The 21,148-nt window shown below is 33.8% G+C and overlaps 1 protein-coding gene across 1 annotated transcript; it reads left to right on the plus strand.

Annotated features, from left to right (window-relative positions):
- The first annotated feature begins 14,488 nt into the window (after nucleotides 1–14,488).
- Nucleotides 14,489–21,016, plus strand: LOC114292355 (ATP-dependent zinc metalloprotease FTSH 10, mitochondrial). Its single transcript, XM_028236297.2, has 8 exons — nucleotides 14,489–14,912; nucleotides 14,983–15,226; nucleotides 15,320–15,391; nucleotides 17,513–17,646; nucleotides 17,876–18,355; nucleotides 18,503–19,270; nucleotides 19,810–20,037; nucleotides 20,214–21,016. Exons 1-8 carry the CDS (start codon nucleotides 14,862–14,864, stop codon nucleotides 20,691–20,693), a joined length of 2,457 nt encoding a protein of 818 aa, XP_028092098.2. The 5' UTR covers nucleotides 14,489–14,861; the 3' UTR covers nucleotides 20,694–21,016.
- Nucleotides 21,017–21,148: the final 132 nt, after the last annotated feature.

The following is a 21,148-nucleotide window of genomic DNA, read 5'->3' on the forward strand; positions in this document are numbered from 1 at the left end:
TGTGTGAATACAAATTCAAGGTCCAAACACTACCTGAACATCACTGATTCTGAAGAATTTTGATCATTTTTATGCAAAGCATTTGAGAAGTTTATTTAACGGTTCACCTCATTCTAAATTCAAACAATCCATAATCTATATTACAATTACTGACCTTATGAATGAAGCAAACTCACTTTGAAGATGAGGGGCACTAGTCTAACAGGTCTACACAGATATTTGTCCTCCACTGAAATATTTGCGTACGTGTTCCTATTAAAGCAAGACAATTTCAATTCCTTCATCCATAACAAAATTAAAAGAAGCATATCCTTAGATGAAGAGAAATCCATACTAGTAGACACAGAGGCCATCACATTCACGTACTGATGCACAATTTGGCAGATATTGACGTTGTGACATCTACTTGCAACGCTTTCAATGATGTGGAGGGCATATCATGCACGTACACACAAAAAAATCATAAATTGCTCCAATATGTAAAATGAAGCCATTGAAGATACATGCATGTAGTGAAGTACCTATCATTCTTGAGCCATGAATTGAACTGGAAAAGACAAGAGAAGAAAAAAGATAAAATAAAACAAAACAAAACGAAAATTGTGAGTGACAATCCATATTAAAAAAGATCAAACTTCTTCAATTATACTCAACAACATCTTAATCCAAATTGCTCGACAAAGGATAAGATCAATTTCATTGTATTGTATTTCTTTTCCATTCCATCCAAACGAATGAAATTCTTTTGAAAAGTAAAGAACAAACGATGCCTGTCAAAATCACATAATCTAGTAGTCCATTCAACTGGAATTAAAATTAAATAAAAGAACACACAAAAAACTATACCAAACCTGATATTTCTGTCCAGGTAGAGCCAATACATGCACAGAGAATTATGATTATGCACAATAAAATTCAAAAAATAATTTTGCCACAAAGGCTTGTAATGTCTTTCTATGGGATCGCATGTCTCTTGTTGGTCCACAATTTTGTGGAATGTAGGCAGTAGTTGTGATCAGTCGATTAAAAACAAGGAATAGAGCGTATTTTTTGTTTGAGATTTCATGGAGTAAAAAAATTCATCGTGTCTTCCTCTGATTTCTTATAGAAGATATTCAGCCTGTCCCAATAGTCTTGAAGTCCCGTCTTGAGCACATAATAAACAAGCCAGGCTCATGATTGTTGGTATCATAAGATTTACGACTTTCTCATGTAAAAATTATAGAAAAGAAGTATAAAATGTGTGACTGACAGGAGAGAAGAAGCAGAGGGGAAAGTAGAAAGAAGAGAACGACATGTGGACCAGGAATAGCTTTCTTTGGTTCCTGTTGATTCTCACACAAAGGACACCAAGAACACAATCACAAACAGTCTCCAACCATTACAATCCATGATTCTATAGGAAATCCCTCAAAACCTACTATTGACAAAAGAAGAGAAGTATTAGGAAATTGAAAACTACACTAAATTGGAAAAACATCAAACTTGACAATAGCCTTGAATGAAAGTGAAATTAAACAACATAAGAAATGACACTGAAAGGGTAGAAAGTGCCTAAAAACAAGTGTCCAGAACGATGTTTTTTGGGCCTAAAAATGATCAGGTCGTGGCATGGCCATTGATTTCATAAATATAAGGGTCTTGAACAATTTTCTAACCTTGAACTCTTAAAGTGGTCACCAGCAGGCACCATGGGGCCTTTTTGGGCCTTCCAATAATCCCGGCCTGTTATATAGTCTTCCATTGTAGATTTCACTTCTTTTGATCCACAATACAATGAGCCTATACAAATATGTGGCCTCAATTCAAATAGTTGCATGTGTGTGCCTGTTATGTGAAGAAATGTGAATTCTCTAAGGTGGACAAGTCCTATTTGGTAGGAATTGAGGCCATGGCATCCATTTAAAAGATGTAATATATCATAGATTTCAATGCTATGATTCTACTTGCAATGTTTTCAACGATATGGAGTCGTCGAGGACAAATATGTGTAAACATAAATTTTTATTCCAGTATGAGTAGACAACGTAACAAAGATACACACATGCAGTGAATTACCTTTCAATTCGCAGTCATTGATCAAATTTAAAAAGAGATGAGCGAAAAGAAAAGAAAAAAAAAAGGAAAAAAAATTACAAAATCATGATTTGCAACCTAATCACCACTCTAAATAAGCCCCAACCAAAAGCACTTCACAACTTCAAGATACTAGCTAAGATATCAATATCAAGCTCACAAAAGCATCAGGTCAAACCTTCTGTTTTGTAGCGAAATTCTAAAATTTGGCTTTACAATGAATTCAAGGTTATAACACTAAAAACTCACTACATGAAGCAACGTAAGGACCCATTCCTATTTGAATCAGCTTTTTATTAGCTTTTTTATTTGGATTTTGACTTTTCTACTAAGTTTGTTCTGACTTTAGGTATAAATAATCCAAAACCCACACACCCAAAGCCTATAAAAAAGAAATTGAATATTAATTGAAAAAATGTCCATAAAAAGCTAAAAGCCGGTCCTAAGAGCTTATGAAATGTTAATTCAAACAGAGTGCACACAAAACAACCCCAGTCGTGTAGGCTTTTCCAGCACACAGCCCGATATGGTGTAAGCATAGTATGCACAGCCAACACCGCAGGAATAGTATTAGTGTAGTCTCTATGAAATCACAATCTTCAGTTTTTCTTCTTCATGAATGTTACCACTTGAGTCTCACACCTCTACATGAGGGAGAAAAGTTAACAAGTGAGACAAATCAGAGGTAAGATATCTTAGGGTTATAAGGACAACATTTCAAAGTATCAACTAGAATGAGCAAACACAACTCTTCTTTTCTATCATTTTAAAGTTCAGACTGTATGGCCAATGCAAAATATGACCCAATATGAGATAATGGTACTCATGTTATGCAATGCAATCTCAAATCTTGTTTGTGATATAGCGTACAGCAGTTGACCCTTAAAAACAACAACATATTTGCAGCCATTTTTTGTCATTCATGTTTGTAATTAAAATTTTTATTTTTTATTTTTTATTTTTTATTTTTTATTTTTTTAAACACAGAATGTCCATTCTAAAGTAATAATGTCTAACACTTGACATATGGATAATGGTAAAAGATACGTGCTCAGTTCAGATTTATCATATATGCACTTAGCAAACATATAAAGCAATTCAAATCTATTATATATTTGTATTTAACACTATCAACATATGTAATTTTTATTGCATAATTGTTATAAAATGCGTAAAGGATCCTTTTTGGCACTTTAAAACACCATTTTGTCTCACAAAACATATTAGAAGACAAAAAAAAAAAAAAAAAACTATTAACATAACAAACTATACAATGGCCATATAAATCACTTTTGGACACTCACATTGAAGAAGAAGAAATAATGGTACGCTAAAACGAACACAAAAGGCGATGGTAGCCATTGAAATGGGCAAGTGGAACAAGAGTTAGCCAAGAAAACGCTGCAGTAACAATTGCAAGTTGATCGAATACATTAGCTTCGCCTCGCAAATGCTTGCGGAGGCAACAAATAAAGGCATTAAATTTGCAAGACCCAGAGCCACAAACCATGGCCAGAACGAGCTAGTCCAGGTCAAATACATTCCGAAGAGAGGTTTGAACACTTAATTCACTGATGTCAACAGGGGTTAATGGAAAAGGAGGTAGCTTTTTCAATGAATCAAGTGAGATGTTTTCAAGATTTTTCAACATTTGAATATATGAACAATTGGTGAGAATGGGTTTTCCTTGATGTCATTTGTGATGACAATGGATGTCACTGAAATGGGTTTTGCGTATTGATTGTAGCTAGGGCTTTGAAAGTTGTTAATTGATAATCTGCTTCTAAAGGTTTGTTAAAATGTCTGAGAGAAAGCCCAAGGGCTGACCTAGTGGTGTAACTTGGGCCAAGTGTGCTCTTGCGTGGCAGGTTCAATTCTTATTAAGATAAATCGGTTCTTTGAAGTCATGTTTGCATGTTATATTCGAGATTTGTCTAATTCACGTGGAACACTTTGTATCAGTGTTGAGATTGGTTAAGGTATGCATAAATTAGTCCGAACACTCATCATAAATGAAACAAAAGAAAAATGTCTGAGATAAAAAATTGTTGTTATTCGGTAGAAAGCAACCTAGAGGAATTACTTGTGAGAAGTAGAACAGGGACGATGGCCTTGTTTGGTTTGTTTTTGAGAAAAAAATTTTAGAAAAAATTTTTTAAAATTTTGTTTGGTTTAGAAATTTTGTTTAGTTTAGTGATTTTGGAAATCCTACACATCAATCAATTACTTTTTCTCTCTCCTCTCTCATTCTCAATCATTTTTTCTCTCACGCACATCTACCCAATTACAATAAAACATCAAATCATCCCAAATTTCAAAACTATTTTCAAAATATACAATTAAACAAATCAAAAAAATTTCTAAACTCTCTCTCTCTAAAATCTTTTTTGAAAATTTATATTTCAAAATCAAACCAAACACAACACACTGATGTTTCTATTGTTGTTACGCTGTGAGAGCAGTGAGGTTAGTACATGATAGCCCTGTTTGGTAGAGCTGTGAGAAAGTGTTTATAGCTTATATCTTAACAACTTATAGCTTATAACTATGAACATAAGCTGATTTCTGACTTATAAATTAAGTTTCTCCTGCCCCACTCAAAGAATAAGCTGATTTCTAACTTACAAAAAGTTATAAGCTGTATTGTTAAGCTAAACCAAACACATCAAAATAGATTAAATTAAGCTGAAAGCTGAAATTAAGCTGTACTAAACAGGGCCGATGTCACAACTGAGGAGTTGTTTGGCTTTTGAGTTGGGCTAAATAATCACAAGGATAAAATAAAAAAAAGTTAAAAAATCACAAAAAGTCAAAAATCACTAAAGGATAAAAAAAAAAAAAAAAATACACCATTCCAAAGCTAAAAAGTCAAAAAAACCAATCAAGAATACCAAACGAATAAAAAAGTCTCAGGCTAAAAAAGTCAAAAAGTCAACTAAAAAAGTCATTGCCAAATGAAGGCTGAATCACTGATTTCATATGTTTATGTTTACAATTTTTTTTAGGATAAATTACATTGACACCCCCTGAGCTTTATATTTATTACAGTTTTTCCCCTCACCTTTTGAAAATTACATCTCCCTCCTTGAAGTTTAAAGCTTCATTACAGATTGCTCCTTACAGCAATTTAATTTTTTAAATACCAATTTTGCCCTCACTGGGTAAATTATATTGACACCCCTCACATTTTAGAAATTACAATCCCCTTCTCAAGGTTTAAAGTAGCATTACCAATTTCCCCCTCGGTTAGTATTAGTTGAAAAAAAAAAATTCATTGAAAAAAAAAATTAATTGAAAAAAAAAATTTGTTAGTCAAATTTTTAAATTTCTGTTTAAATCCAACCTAAACTCATTTTTTGAATTTACGTTTTTCCTCAAATTTACAAACTGAGATAACCATTTATAAACCAAAAAAATTATCAAATAAGTTTTTATGACAGTTTTTTAGATTTTTGTAAATATAAATTGAAAAATGAAAACGAAATAATTACTAAACAGGCCTCAAATGGTAAAAATGTCATAAAATTAACAAATAATTAAATAAGTTACCAACGTAAGAAATTACTTATCAAAAGATTATTAGGCTATGTATGATTTGATTTTTAGAAAAAAAAATTTAAAATTTAAAAATGTCGTAAAATTAAAATTTAAAACTTAAATCTTTTGATTTAAGTTTTTATGACAGTTTTTTAGATTTTTGTAAATATAAATTGAAAAATGAAAACGAAATAATTACTAAACAGGCCTCAAATGGTAAAAATGTCGTAAAATTAACAAATAATTAAATAAGTTACCAACGTAAGAAATGACTTATCAAAAGATTATTAGGCTATGTGTAATTTGATTTTTAGAAAAAAAAAATTAAAAATTAATTTGATTAAGAAATAAAAAATAATTATCATTTTTATATAATTTTTATCTTCCGAGTGTAATAAACATAAACTTCAAGGGTGTCAATGTAATTTTTATCTAACGTTGCTTTTTAAACAGAAATTTAAAAATTTGACTAACAAAAAAAAATTTCAATTAATTTTTTTTTCAAATATTTTTTTTCCCAATTAATTTTTTTTTCAACTAATACTAACAGAAGGGGCAATTAGTAATGCTACTTTCAACCTTGGGAAGAGGATTGTAATTTCTAAAATGTAAGAGGTGTCAATGTAATTTACCTAATGAAGGCAAAATTGGTATTTAAAAAAATTAAATTGCTGGAGGGAGCAATCTGTAATGAAATTTTAAACCTCAGGGAGTGGAATGTAATTTTCAAAAGGTGAGCAGGGAAACTGTAATAAATATAAACCTCAGGGGGTGTCAATGTAATTTACCCTTTTTTTACTTTTATGTTTATGTTAATAATAAATATTAACAACTTAAAATTTACACTTTGTTTGGATCCAAATAATAATTGAGATTCCTCATTTAAAAACTAAAAATGTTTTTTTTATTATATATCGGGATGAAAAAGAAAAGAAAAAATTTGATAAGATAATCTCAATGACTTACCTACCAAAGAAAACTTATGACTTACCTACCAAATAAATAAATAAAATAATCTGAATGAAATTTCATATTTTTTCTTTTATATTCTAATGTACAATTTTGAAGTTATAAAAAAATTATAATCAATCAGCTTTTTTTTTCTTACTATTTCACCACTTTTGGTGAGATATAAAACAAGTTTAAAAAAATAATAATAATAATTCTTAAATTTCATAATTTCACATATTTATAATTCAAATATAAGAAATTTCTTATTATTTTTTACTACACCATTTAATTTAAAAGGAATGTTAATATTAGTGATCGTGGTGGAATTTTTTTTATTTTTCAAATTAAATGCATATTATTGTTGAAACAGAAGTCTCAAACTCAGGTTAAACTTGTTTTTTAAATTCAATTTATAAGGTATATTTTTAAAACACAACTTTATAGAGTGTTTGGAACGTTTTAATTTTTTTTTTTTTTTTTTATGAAAAAAAAAATTGTAGAAAATAAAAAAGATGATGGGATTGGATATTTTGAACTTTTTAATTATTTTAACCAAAAAGTTAACATGCAAACAATGCTTAAGATTTTTTAAAGCAAGTCAACAAAAATTGTGTTATTATTCACATTTTAAATTTTACAACAAATTGATCGAAGTCATTACCAAAACACAACTTCTATTCCAAAATCATGTTTCAAAACACGAAGTCAAGCTTCATTCGGCATTGGCTATGGTAGTCAATTTTTTTGTATTAAAACTTTTTTAATCTAACTTTTTTAGTCTCATTTGGTTTTTGTTTTTAGATTTTTTTAACTTTTGTAAGAGAAAAAATATAAAGATTATGGTTTGAATGTGACATTTTATCTTATTAGCTTATATAATCTATTTTGTTTTTTTATACTTTTTTAGTCCCAAAATGTTTACCAAACAAGGACTTACAAAATAATTTGAATTTCATAAATAAGTTTAAATTATATGAAATTCAATTTTTTGATTTAAAATATGCTTTTTTTATTTAAATATAATGGTGGTGTTAGTATGATAGTGATGAAGATGGTGAATCATAAAGGTATTGATAAAATATTAAAGGATAATTTTTTATAAGATCTCTGGTATTAAGATTTTATAGGATAAAAGACATGCAATATTTTCATAATAATTGAGATCCTTCAACATTTTTTCAGAGAATAAATTTTTCCATGTTTTGAAATTTTTCTTGTTTAAAATTTCTTTAATTTGTTCAATTTCTCTGATTTTCTCAGTATTATGAAATTTTTTTAAGTAAAAATTTATCTAATTTGCTTACAAATTTCTCTGTGTTTTGATTAATTTTCTCTGATTTACTCATAATTTTCGCTGTTTTTTAACTAAATCAAAGAAAATTAAACATAGATAAATTGGCGCAGCTTTGATTTTCAAAGTCTTGCCACCAAGCATACAGTAAAAACCCACAGAAATTTGTAGGAAACCAATTCACCCATTTCACGCACACGTATGCAGAGACATTTACATGTATGCATACAAGCAATTCTACGGAAAACTCATAATTTGTCACCTCAATCAACAATACTACAGGTCACTAAATTTATACCGTTAACACTACCACTAATAATATGACAAATAAAAAAACAAAAAGCAAAAACAAAAACTAAGACACAAAATACATGTGGCAGTGGGTGGGACCCACTGTCACATCCCTAGTGCAACCACTAATTAGTGGTCTGCATCATTTTTCGTCTAGCTATTGTCACGTGACATGGTTATAAATTTTTTTTTTTGGGGATAAGTAAGTCATATAATAACCAAACATTGCATTAGTGTTTTATGTTATGCAAAACTCATCAGTATATAAAATATTATCGATATAAAAGTCTTAAACAACCAGATTGTTTGGGATAGGACTTATGGAACATTCAAACTACTTGCTAAGTCACTAGATATTATAAATAGGTAACCTCTCATAAGTTGAGGTACGCAATTTCTCTCTATGAATTAATCCATTAACTATGTTGATAATATTGGAGGACTGACTTGGACGTCGGAGGCCCCCCGGCTACGACTGGGGGTATTTTGTCTTGCAGATGGCGATCACGTGGTGGCACTGATCATCTTCTTCGTCAAATTCTTTCATCATCAAATATAGTATTTTAAATTTTTTTTTATGTTCGTACAATTGATGTCGTTTATGGGAACCGACAGAATTCAATGAAGAAGATTATGCGGTTGCATTCTCCAATATTATGTTGATCATTGATTATGTTGATCAACATAATAATTACGCAATGACATGCTTAACATATCTTACCATATATTATGTCGATCAAATATACGATGGATGTTGGGGTCAAATTTTTTTGTGTTATTATTATCTTAGTATTAAGGCTCTGTTATAGCTTCCAAATTGATTGATTGCAATATGTATAAAGAGAAGAGGGTTTGACTGTTAAGTCATAACTATGCAACATATATTTATTTTGTTTTGGTTACCGAGGAAATAAAATAGGGAGCTAAGCCCTTTCTTTAGAATGACCTAACATATCATCAACAAGTAAACTTGTGATTTCGGCTAGGGAATCTTTCACCACCTGCATATCCTCCGGTTGAGCTGTTCCAAGTTTCGCAAGAGCATTAGTACACAAGTTACCTTCTTTCCAAACATGTTAGACAGTACAGTTGCAACCTCTAAGCAAAATTTTTACATCATCCACTAGATGCTTGAAAGGGCATTTATTTCCTAGTTCTTCCTCCATCAGTTGCACAACTTGGATTGCATCCGTCTCTATGATCACATCATTTAATCCTTGTTGCAGGATTACTGTCAGTCCTTTATATACTGCCCATAGCTCTGCTTATAGATTGGTTCCTGGTTGAAGTCTGCCATAGTATCCACATACCCATGCTTCTCGTTCATCCCTGATCAGATCTCCAATCCTCTATCACCTCCTGTTTTCCTACTTCCATTTGTGTTGAGCTTTAGTTTCCCTACAAGTGGTAAATTCCAAGATATAAATTGGTAAACTAGTCTAGAAACTGGTACAACATTGAGGAAGGCTAGATGGATCTCTCTTGAGTAATCTAAAATGTAATTAACACTCTTTTGGTAACCAGTGGTTTTTTCTTCAAACACAAATAGATTCCTGTTTTTCCAAAATTTTCACAGAGCTACACCAGATACTAGAGACAAAGAGAGGTCAGCATTAAAATGAGTTTTATTTTTAACATTACTCATGAGCCATTCCATCCAACTTTTCCTTCTCATATCAAGATACCAAAGTCGGGTAAAAATAGCAAGCCAAACTGCTTTGGCCTTATAACAGTCTTTAAACAAATACTGAATGTCCTCAGTCATATTGCAACTGGGGCATTGAGCATCCTGAGTTAAACTTCTTTTCAGTTGCATTTGGTTAGTAAGCAATTTGCCATGTAACACAGTCTACAAGAAACCTTTAAGTTTCTATGATAATCTAAGTTTCCACAACCAGTTCCAGTCATCTTCCTTATCATTACTTTCCAAAATACACTCATAGGCAGAAGATACAGTAAAAGTCCCATCAGGGGTCCCCTTCCACAAAGGGATATCCCTGTTTAGGTTTTTTGGAGGAGCAGATGCCAAGATTGTACTAGTCAGTTGGGGTGGGAAATTGTTATTCACAGTAGCCTCATCCTAATTACCATCCTCTCCCGGGAATTCTCTCACATTATCACAGTCTGTAGAATTGCTTTGGTAGGTAGGATTAGCACGTGAGACAGTATCCCTCAAAGGACCTATCTTCATACCACCAATCCTTCCAAACATTGACAGTGGTCTCATCACCTACTTCCCACTTCACAGCTTTCCTCAAAAGATTCCTGGTGTTCAAAATGCCTCTCCAAACATTAAATGCATTTCTCTCTCTTTTCTAGTTATGAAATGAAGTGTTATGTAAGTATTTCTTATGAAGAAATTCACACCATAATCCACCCTTATTGTTGATGAGATTCCATCACAGTTTAGAGATCAAAGCTAGGTTCTAATCCCTAGCTTTCTTGATCCCTAAACCCCTTTTCTTTTTCATATTGCACACCACATCCTATTTAAGAAGATGGATTTTGTTTTTCCCCATGGTATCACCCCAGAGAAAGTTCCTGTTAAGTCTATCAATATCATTGAAAACAGATTTAGGTAAGAGCATGGTTTGTATAGTGTAACTAAGAATAACAGCAGTCACAGATTTTACAAGTGTAGCTCTACCAGCCATGGATAAGGTATTAGTTTTCCACCCAGACAATCTTTTTTGCATTTTACTCAAAATATCATTGAACAACCCTCTATACATTCTACCATGTAACAGGGGCACACCCAAATACTTTCCTAAATTTGTAGAAAAAGGGATCCCACATATAGTACTTAGTTCTCTAGCTCTCCTTCCATCAACATTGGGAGAGATAAAGAGCTTAGACTTATGTGAGTCAAATCTTAGCCTAGAAATACTACAGAATTTATCCATAACCTCTCTAATAGTCTCACAGGTGGCTAAATTAGCCTACCCAAATAGCATAAGATCATCAGCAAAGGGGAGATGAGTTAGGATTGGCCCACCTCTAGAAACTTCCACACCTTCCTAGCTTTTTTCCTCAGCTTTGAAACTGATCATATTAGACAATCTTTCAAGACAACGAATAAACAGATAGGGAAAGAGAGGGTCTCCTTGCCTCAAACCTCTTAGGCCCTATTTGTTTGGAGAGTTAGAGGGGGGGATTGGGATTGGTAGTGAGATGAGACCCACTAATATTGTGTTTGTTTTGAGAGATGGGAAGGGGATTAATAGTAAGCTCCGGATTAGGATGGGCCTCCCTAAAGGGATTCGAATGGGCCTCCAGGACTTGATATTAGAAAAATAGTCCGGCAGACTATAAATTTATATTTTTTATTTTATTTTTTACATGTTGGGCATTTTTTTTTAATATTAATGTTTAATTTTTTATATTTTTTATTAAGTAAAAATCATTATTTTATTTGTTTTATTTTTTTCAGGAAATTTTTTATTTTATTTTTATTTTTTTAAATTTTTTTACATGTTGGGTATTTTTTAAAAAAATTAATGTTTAATGTTTTTGTATTTTATTTATTTATTTTATTATTTTATATTTATTTTATATAAAAATAATTTAACAATCCCTACACTAACAACCATCATCACAACAAACACAATTTTACTTAATCCCCTCACTATCAATCCCCTCACTAACAATCCCCTCACTATCAATCTCCTTCATTTTACATCTGAAAACAAACAGGGCCTTAGAGATTTGAACTCCTTCATAGGTTCACCATCCCAAACGATAGCAGTGCTAACAGAAGTAACACATCACATAAATAAGCTCAATAAAGTTAGCGTCCAAGTTAAATTATGCAACATATATGTAATGAACTAACCTAGCACCAGATTACTCAAAGAGAATAAATAAATTCATTCCTTATAGGAGGTAGTAACATGCTCGGCATGGTAACCCAATCAAGAGGAGTGTTAGTAATATGACTGAATATATGGAAATATGATTCATAAGTTCCAACAAAAAGCAGTAGTTTCATGATTGAGTTATTGTGTCGGATTATTATTATTTGCGGAGCACAGAATTTGTGCACTATTATTCTGATCACGGAGATGTGGAAGATCAATTATATCGGATTTTAATTATCTGCGGCATATGGATTTTATACATTATCATTCTGGACATGGAGGTAATATTATCAGTTATTATGCTGCAGAGCATAGATTTTATACATTTTGTCGGATTTTTGTTATATGTGGAGCATCAACTTTATTTATTATTATTCTGCAGTGGAAGGAGATCGTTATTTGGTCAACTATGCTAAGATGGAGTCCGCGCTTTATAGATCACGTGGACAAAATGAATTATGCTACCTCTTGATTAAAAATTTTATCTCCTTGCCACATTGATTTGGGCAAAATATAAATTGGCAGGTTTGACCAACTTGAAAAATCTTTGTCGAGCAGGTTTTGCTCAGCAAAGTAGGTTGGCATGTTTGACCAACTTAGAAAATATTTGTCGAATGAGTTTTGCTTGGCAAAGTGGGTTGGCAAGTTTGACCAACTTAGAAAATGTTGGTTGAGCGGGTTTTGCTTGGCGAAGTAAGTTGGCAGGTTTGACTAACTTTGAAAATCTTTGTCGAACGGGTTTTGCTCAGCGAAGGAGGTTGGCGGGTTTGACCAACTTGGAAAATCTTTGTCAAGCTGGTTTTGCTTGACAAAGTGGGTTGGCAAGTTTGACCAACTTTCAAAATCTTTACAAAGTAGGTTAGTGGTTTGTCCAACAATGGGATTCCTTGCCGAATGAATTTTGTTTGCCAATAAGCAAGTTGGTGTTTTGGTAGTTCCTAATGAGATTAGGCATTCTTGGAATAAGCCCTACCAAGGTTGAGCATTTTCAAAATAAGTTCTAACGAGATTAGATATTCTTAGAATAAGTCCTAGTAAGGCATTTTCGGAATAAGTCCTAATAAGGTTAGGCATTCTTGGAATAAGTCCTAGCAATGCTAGGCATTTTCAGAATTAGTCCTAACAAGGTTAGGCATTCTTGGAACAAGTTTCAGTAAGGTTAGGCATTTTCGGAATAAGTCCTAACAAAGTTAGGCATTTTGGAATAAATCCTAGCACCCATGTATGCTTCTAGTTAGTTAATATTATACAACTATTTTTATCAGAAAAATAGAAAGCTTTCACTAGGTTCAAAGAAAATGAAAGCTTAAGGGCAATTGAGAAGAAATAAAAATAACCACAATAATTATATGGGTCTAGGCATTGTCACGGGGCATGGTTATGGATTATCACATGTATGACAGCTGTTAAATTCTTATCAAATATTGTATTAGTATTTTATGTTATGCAAAATTCATCAGGATATGAAATCTTATCGATATTGAAGTCCTAAACAACCGGAGATTGTTTTAGATAGGACTTCTGGAACATTCAAACTATTTGCTAAGTAAGTCAATAGATATTATAAATAGGCAACACCCTCATGGGTTGAAGTAAACAATTTGTCTTTATATTGGAGGACTGACTTGGGTATCAGAGGGCCCCCGGCTACAGATGGGGTATTTTGTCTTACAGATGTCGATCGCGTGGTGGCATTGATCATCTTCTTCGTTAAATTTCTTTATCATTAAATACGATTTTTTATTTTTAAATGTCCGTACAGATATATAGATATAAACCACCAAGAGTAGAAGAGGAGGTAATCGAGCACAAAACCCATATTCAATCCAGTCTACAATCATCTCGAAACCCATTGTATTTCTCTTGATTTCTCGATTTCCTTTGTAATTGGAAGCACAAACTATTTCAAATGGGTTCACTCATTTAATGAAAACCAGTTTTAGGTTTGGGTTTGCTTTGACATGAGAAGGTTACCACCATTCTCTGTGAAGCCCGAGCTACTCAGTTCGAAGATCAATCCAAAGTCGTTGAATTGATAGGTCGTTACATTTTGTGTAATCAAGTTCGATCTCAAGCAAGGTCAACTAATTAAAGAGTGTTTTCCATTTGAGTCTCTCACACAGGAGGAAGAACTCGAAATCTCTTTGTGTTCTTTCCTAGATTCCATTTCTCAACACCAGAATCGATCTAATATCCATGAGAGAGGAGAAAGAATGAGATCGTAGGTGTGATATATGAGTATGGATGAGGGACCTTTGGTTACCCTAAAAAAAAAAAAAAATTTGCGACATCTTCCATTATTAAAAGTTGGAGAGAAATATTAAACTAAATATCTCAACATTAAAATAAAAAATATTTTTGACATTTTAAAAATAAAAGAAATTAAAAAATAAATAAGGTTTATTTGTTTCTTCTGACCAATCCGAACCCGGTTTTGGTGTACCAGATTCTATGTGCTAACGCATGACATCAGGGCCATGAAACCATGTCTTGTTTCCCAAGTTTTAATCACAATTAACATACACTTGACTCTATTAATCAGATCAGACCCAACCTATCCCTTATTTCTTGACCCCCATCCACAAAACCACAAATATCTTAATCCTCTTCCCAAACAGTCCCTTTCCCCTCTTTTTGCATTCGTCGACTCCGCCATCTCCCCAGAACCAAATCATCATCATCATTATCTTACAGCTTCTTCAATCCAACTTCGTCAAAACCCAAATCTCCACAATACTTCACATTCCATATCTTCTTCAATCGAACCCTACCTACATTGTTCTTCATTTTCCCTATTATTAATCCAACAACAAGAAGCTCAAGATTAAGCCTTTCTCTTCATTCTCAATCGAAGCATCATGATCTTTTCCAGGATTGGCCGTTCTTTGTCTCAATCATCTCGCGCAAGAGTCAGCTCTCTCTCTCTCTCTCATCTATTTCGATTCGTTTTTATATTGATCATTGTTTTGTTTGTGGCAGAATGTGATAAGTGGAGGTAATGGTGCGAGATCGGCTCTTACCAACGGAGCTTTCATTCGAGCTCCGTATGTGGATAGGGATATTAGTCGATTTGATGATAAACTAGGGTTTTTAAGGGGCTATTTAACTTCAATAGGTGCTAACAAGGGCACTTTGTCGAAGCCGTATTTATCTGATTTGAATTACCTCCTTGCGAACTCTAGACTTCGTAGATTTTTCTCAAGTGAAGCTCCCAAAAAGAAGAGTAAGCATTTCAACTGAATTTATTTTATTATTATCTGTTTGCCTTGTTGGGTTTAATAGAAAAACGACCCCTTTTTATTTATTTTTTTGGCAGACTATGAGAATTTCTATCCCAAGGATAAAAAGGAAATTCCAAAGGGAAAGGAACAAAAATCCGAATCCAAAGGTATGTATGTTAGTCACTTTCTCATTTTAATTTTTTTGTCTTTGCAAATTGTGGATTGAATGTTACATTCTTGTTATTGTTGCTAAATTGGTAATGTCAAATCCCCCATATGTCTGTCTAGAAAAGATGGGAGAGAAACATGATATATATATATATATATATTTAGAACATTTATTGGTTTTCAGGATATTTAAATCTTTGAAGCAATGGGTTGGATTTTTAATTATGTTGTCGGTTGGTTTTATTTTGTTTTACTTAGGAGCTTGTGGGTGGTGAGTCTTTGTTCCTTGGTTTCCCTTTTGTTTTAAATGGTGGAGGGGCTTCAATTCTCTTCCAGACTAATGGGTTGTATTTTTAAAGTTTGTCTACAAAGGCTTCGGGACTTTGTAATAATTTTTTTTAGTTATCTGTTAATGCCCTCTGGCACAATTATAGGCATTGGCCATTGAGGTAGTTGGAGACCACAGGGGGTGGAGAGAGAGCCAAGGATTCCTTAGGGGGGAGGGAAAGAGAGAGAGAGAGAGGGTGTTGGTGGAGAGCTCTGTATATGCCAAAGGAGAAGGATTATGGATAGATTATTGCATGAATGGAAGCTCCCTTTTGGGGTGTATTAGTGTAGCTTAGAGTTAGGTATGATCCAATGCTCGTGGTATCACATGTCTTGGTCAAGATCCCTCCAATTCACAAGTCCTCTGGTGGTCCCAAGTGAGTTTCCTAGGCCTTGCTTCCAACCTAGATAGCACAAGCGATGTGCGTGAGTTTTAGAGGCCAAGGCACCACTCGATGGACTACTGGCAAGCTTAACAAACTAAGCAAGTGAGGAAGCTGGCAAGGGTGCACGGGGCAGAGTCTTTTAGATGTCCTGGTGTAGATGCACGATTGGCCCATGTGTTACCTCACAAGGCTAACACTTGGTGCATGAATCTTGCAAGAGAAGCCATCTAAGGGGTGATATGGCGGGGCTGGATCCATGTACCTACGCTATCCTCAAGTATACTCATCATGTGGGTTTGTGAACACAGCTGTTAATGATGGAAGGAACCTACTAGGCAGCCATTATATGTCGCTAGCTAGAATAATGGAGTGATTTGCACTAGGGAGATGACAACCATTCATATAAAATGGCTGTAGGGCATTGACACTCGGGGAATTTGTATCTCGTCTCCTAGAGTCCTTAATCATATCTCCAATGTACCCAATTGTTTAATGTTTGAATAATGACTAATGAGTATTACCTTCCTCAGTCTATAGAAAAATCTGCACCATGAACTTTGTATTCACATTACCAATAGTGTTGAATAATTATGAACTATCCATAGAGTTGTAATCATATTATTTACCCTTTGAACCTTGCTTGTTGCCTTAGAATCATGAACACTCTTAAGAAGGTGTTGTTTTAGTGTCAATTCCAGATATGTGTTGGACACAACTCGACACATGTTGGACGCGCGTCAAAATGTTTTAATACTTTTATAACCAAACACGCTTTAGACACTCAAAAGACATCTGTTTGGCACTTACACACACATAAAATACATCACAAGTCAGAAGAAAATGATTTGGTAGTCAATAATTAAATCTAAATGATTTGAATTTATACATGTTAATCTCTTCTCTTTAGGTTTTTAAATTTAGGCCCTGTTTGTCATAATCTAAAAAGTCAAAAAGTCACTATCTTATTTAAGTCACATCATTTTATTTAAGTTACATCACTTCTCTACCACACCACTTCAAACCCAACCCATACTCAACCCATATTTCATAAAAAGTCAAAAAGTACATTTATTTAGATCATCTCAAACCACCCCTTATATATACTTCCAATTTGTTTGTGAATAGAGCCTTCTAATATTGATATTAGTTTCTTTTTTGGTCCACCCTTCTTTTTCTAATATATGGAATGTGAAAAAGATTTCTTACTATTTGTTTTCTAAAGATATATGTATAAATGAATCTGTAAAGTAAAAACGAAGAAGTTATTATTTTCATGTGTATATTTCAAAAACTATATTTATTAAGTAAAACTTCATGCTGATGTTTGTTTAAAAAATGGTTCACCACACTGATTATAATACATAATATCTCACAGCTTTTTGCATATTTTAATTTCTTTATTTTCAGAGGATGCAAACACAGGTGATCATGGCAGTTTTCAGGAAGCTTTCTTGAAGCAATTTCAAAATCTTATCACCCCTATATTAGTGATTGGGCTGTTTCTTTCATCATTTTCATTTGGTCCTCGTGAGCAACAACAGGTAAGTTATATGCTTGAATATATTTCAGGACTTGGTTGTATGGGGCTTTTATAATCATAGACTCATAGTTAGTAGGATATATAGTTGAGTTGCATATTCAAGTTTTTCGTTAATGATTTACATATATATATATATTGTGGTTGGTTTGCCTTATGTGCAATTTGAATGTAATTAAGATTTTTGTTTTATCTTTTTGGGCCTGAAAACTTTGGAAAATGATTCTTTGCAGATTAGTTTCCAAGAGTTCAAAAACAAGCTCCTGGAACCAGGTTTAGTAGACCATGTAGTTGTTTCGAATAAATCAGTTGCGAAAGTGTATGTAAGGAGCTCACCACGCAATCAAACAAGCAATGATGTCGTAGAGGGACCAGTTGTCCAAGGACCTGCTGATCCAAGCAAGAGCCAATATAAATATTATTTCAATATTGGAAGTGTTGAATCTTTTGAGGAGAAGTTGGAGGAAGCCCAGGAAGCTTTGGGGATAGATCCTCATGTTTATGTTCCTGTTACATATACTTCTGAAATGGTTTGGTACCAAGAGTTGATGAGGTTTGCACCGACACTCTTGCTTCTAGGAAGCCTTTGGTTCATGGGGCGGAGAATGCAAGGCGGAATAGGCGTTGGAGGTAGTGGTGGAAAGGGTGCCCGTGGAATATTCAATATAGGAAAAGCCCACGTTACAAAAGTGGATAAGAATGCAAAAAACAAGGTTAGATACCCTTTTTATTATCAAGAATGGTGGTCCTCAGTTATTCTTGTTTATTATGTCAAAAATATTTTTGCAGCACTTTCTTTGTCACTCTACAAACAAAAAGATTACTCAAAAAAAGTTTTCCTTCATTTTCTGTTCATCTAGGTCTATTTCAAAGATGTTGCTGGCTGTGACGAAGCTAAGCAGGAAATCATGGAGTTTGTTCACTTCCTCAAGAACCCTAAAAAATATGAGGAACTGGGGGCAAAAATTCCAAAAGGTGCTCTTTTAGTAGGTCCTCCAGGCACCGGTAAAACTCTTTTGGCAAAAGCAACTGCTGGGGAATCTGGTGTGCCTTTCCTTTCCATTTCGGGATCAGATTTCATGGAGATGTTTGTTGGTGTTGGATCATCTAGGGTCAGAAACTTGTTTCAAGAAGCGAGGCAGTGTGCACCTAGTATAATATTCATTGATGAGATAGATGCTATTGGTCGAGCAAGGGGACGCGGGGGCCTCTCAGGTGCCAATGATGAGCGTGAAAGTACTCTAAACCAGTTGCTTGTAGAAATGGATGGATTCGGAACCACTGCTGGAGTTGTTGTGCTTGCTGGCACAAATAGGCCTGATATTTTAGATAAAGCTCTGTTGAGGCCTGGTCGATTTGATCGACAAATTACCATTGATAAACCTGATATCAAAGGCCGTGAACAGATTTTTCAGATTTATTTGAAGAAGCTCAAACTTGATAATGAACCGTCATATTACTCGCAGAGACTTGCAGCCCTCACTCCTGGATTTGCAGGTGCAGATATTGCAAATGTTTGTAATGAGGCTGCATTAGTTGCTGCAAGGAATGAGGGAACACAGGTCACAATGGAACACTTTGAGGCAGCTATAGATAGGATCATTGGCGGTCTGGAGAAGAAGAACAAGGTAACATTCCTGTATGACATGCATTATATTTTCAATCTAATTTGCTTTACATAGTGTGACTAGTTTTCCTAGAAAGGTAAAAATCAATGTGCTTTCAAGATAACACTTTTTGGTTTTCCACTCTCTCTCTCTTTTTTTTTTTTTTGAAAGACTATGTAAAGCTTTCTGTTTTGTTTAGCTCTTAATAAAAAAATTTGAGGTAGTTTGGGCATTTTAAGAAGGAACCATGCTGAAAGTATTTGTAAACATATGTATATATTTGTTAACATAATTATAATACATATTTCATTTTTTCTTTATTTTTTGGTTATTTATTTTTTGAGACTTCATCTCACACTACTCGTCCCTGAACTTTGGCCATAAGAAATATTTATGGATAAAATACATCATACTTGTATATATCAAATAAAACAAAACTATTAACTACCGAACGGCAATGTCATTTTGCATGGGTCTTTGTTCTTTCTTCCTTGCTTTTTTTTCACTCTCTTCCCTTTTTCAAGTTAGTCATAAAACCTGTTAATACTTGTGTTAAACAGGTGATAAGCAAGCTTGAACGCAGAACTGTAGCTTACCATGAAGCAGGTCATGCTATTGCTGGCTGGTTTTTGGAGCATACAGAACCCTTGTTGAAGGTGACCATAGTTCCTCGTGGTACTGCAGCACTTGGGTTTGCCCAATATGTTCCGAATGAAAATCTTCTCATGACAAAGGAGCAGCTTTTTGACATGACTTGTATGACACTTGGTGGTCGGGCAGCTGAACAGGTAGCTATAATATTTGCCCACTTGTTTCATTTCTTTATCCGTAATATGAAGAAAAAAAATAATAAATAAAAACTACAAGCCAGTTTCTACTTTCTTTTAGCATTGTGAAGTGCTCGAAGTTTACTACTTGTTTTGTCAACTATCTCATGGTGTTCTGGGATTTTCTTTGGATGTAGGTTTTGTTGGGGAAAATTTCGACTGGAGCCCAAAACGACTTGGAGAAAGTGACAAAAATGACATATGCCCAAGTAGCAGTTTATGGCTTCAGTGAAAAGGTGGGTCTCCTCTCCTTCCCCCAAAGGGATGATGGATTTGAGATGAGCAAGCCTTACAGCAGCAAGATGGGGGCAATTATTGACGGTGAAGTGCGAGAGTGGGTGGCCAAGGCATATGAATCCACGATGCAATTGATAGAGAAACACAAAGAGCAAGTTGCTCAGATTGCTGAGCTGTTGCTGGAAAAAGAAGTCCTTCACCAAGATGATTTGCTCCAAGTTCTGGGTGAAAGGCCATTCAAATCAAGTGAGATGACAAATTATGAGAGATTTAAGCTAGGGTTTCAAGAGGAAGGTGAAAAGGGAGGACAGACCGTGGAGGGTGAGAGCACTGAAAATGATGAGTCATCACCCCTCGAGCCAGAGGTTGTCCCAACATAACTTTTGGGGATCCAGAGGTTGTATATGAAATTAAATGAATTCCCTTTCTTACCATTTTGTCATTAGATTTTTTGAAGTTGATGCGTATCGTAGTTTATTATCCCGTGATTAATAATCCCACTGACATCTGACAACATTGTAATGTAGCAAAGAACTTAGACAGGGCATCTTATGGTGCAGTTGTTGGAGTAAACACATCGGGGTGAGATAGAATAAGTTAAAAAGGAAAGAAAAGGAGGTGATGTAAATTGATTGTGACCTTAATTTTAAAGGTGGTGATCTGATTCTGATATACAAGATTGTGACTCCAAATTTTAAAAGCATTTTTGATTTATTTGTTAACATAAACTTGCTTTATGTAGTTTACCTCAAGTTTGAAATGTTTGCTTTACAATGTTGTTAAAGCTTTTAACAAAGGGTTTGAGACATAAGTGAGAATACCAATCACGGTCTTC

The sequence above is a fragment of the Camellia sinensis genome, chromosome 14, assembly GCF_055761805.1.
Source record: "Camellia sinensis isolate YWXY chromosome 14, ASM5576180v1, whole genome shotgun sequence".
NCBI lineage: Eukaryota > Viridiplantae > Streptophyta > Magnoliopsida > Ericales > Theaceae > Camellia > Camellia sinensis.

What these genes read in the sequence shown, in the direction of transcription:
- LOC114292355 (XM_028236297.2), top strand. Translation starts at nt 14,862, where the DNA reads ATGATCTTTTCCAGGATTGGCCGTTCTTTGTCTCAATCATCTCGCGCA. An exon ending in TGAAGCTCCCAAAAAGAAGA is followed by an intron (nt 15,227 to 15,319) that starts GTAAGCATTTCA and finishes TTTTTTTGGCAG; the next exon opens with ACTATGAGAATTTCTATCCC. An exon ending in GTCCTCGTGAGCAACAACAG is followed by an intron (nt 17,647 to 17,875) that starts GTAAGTTATATG and finishes GATTCTTTGCAG; the next exon opens with ATTAGTTTCCAAGAGTTCAA.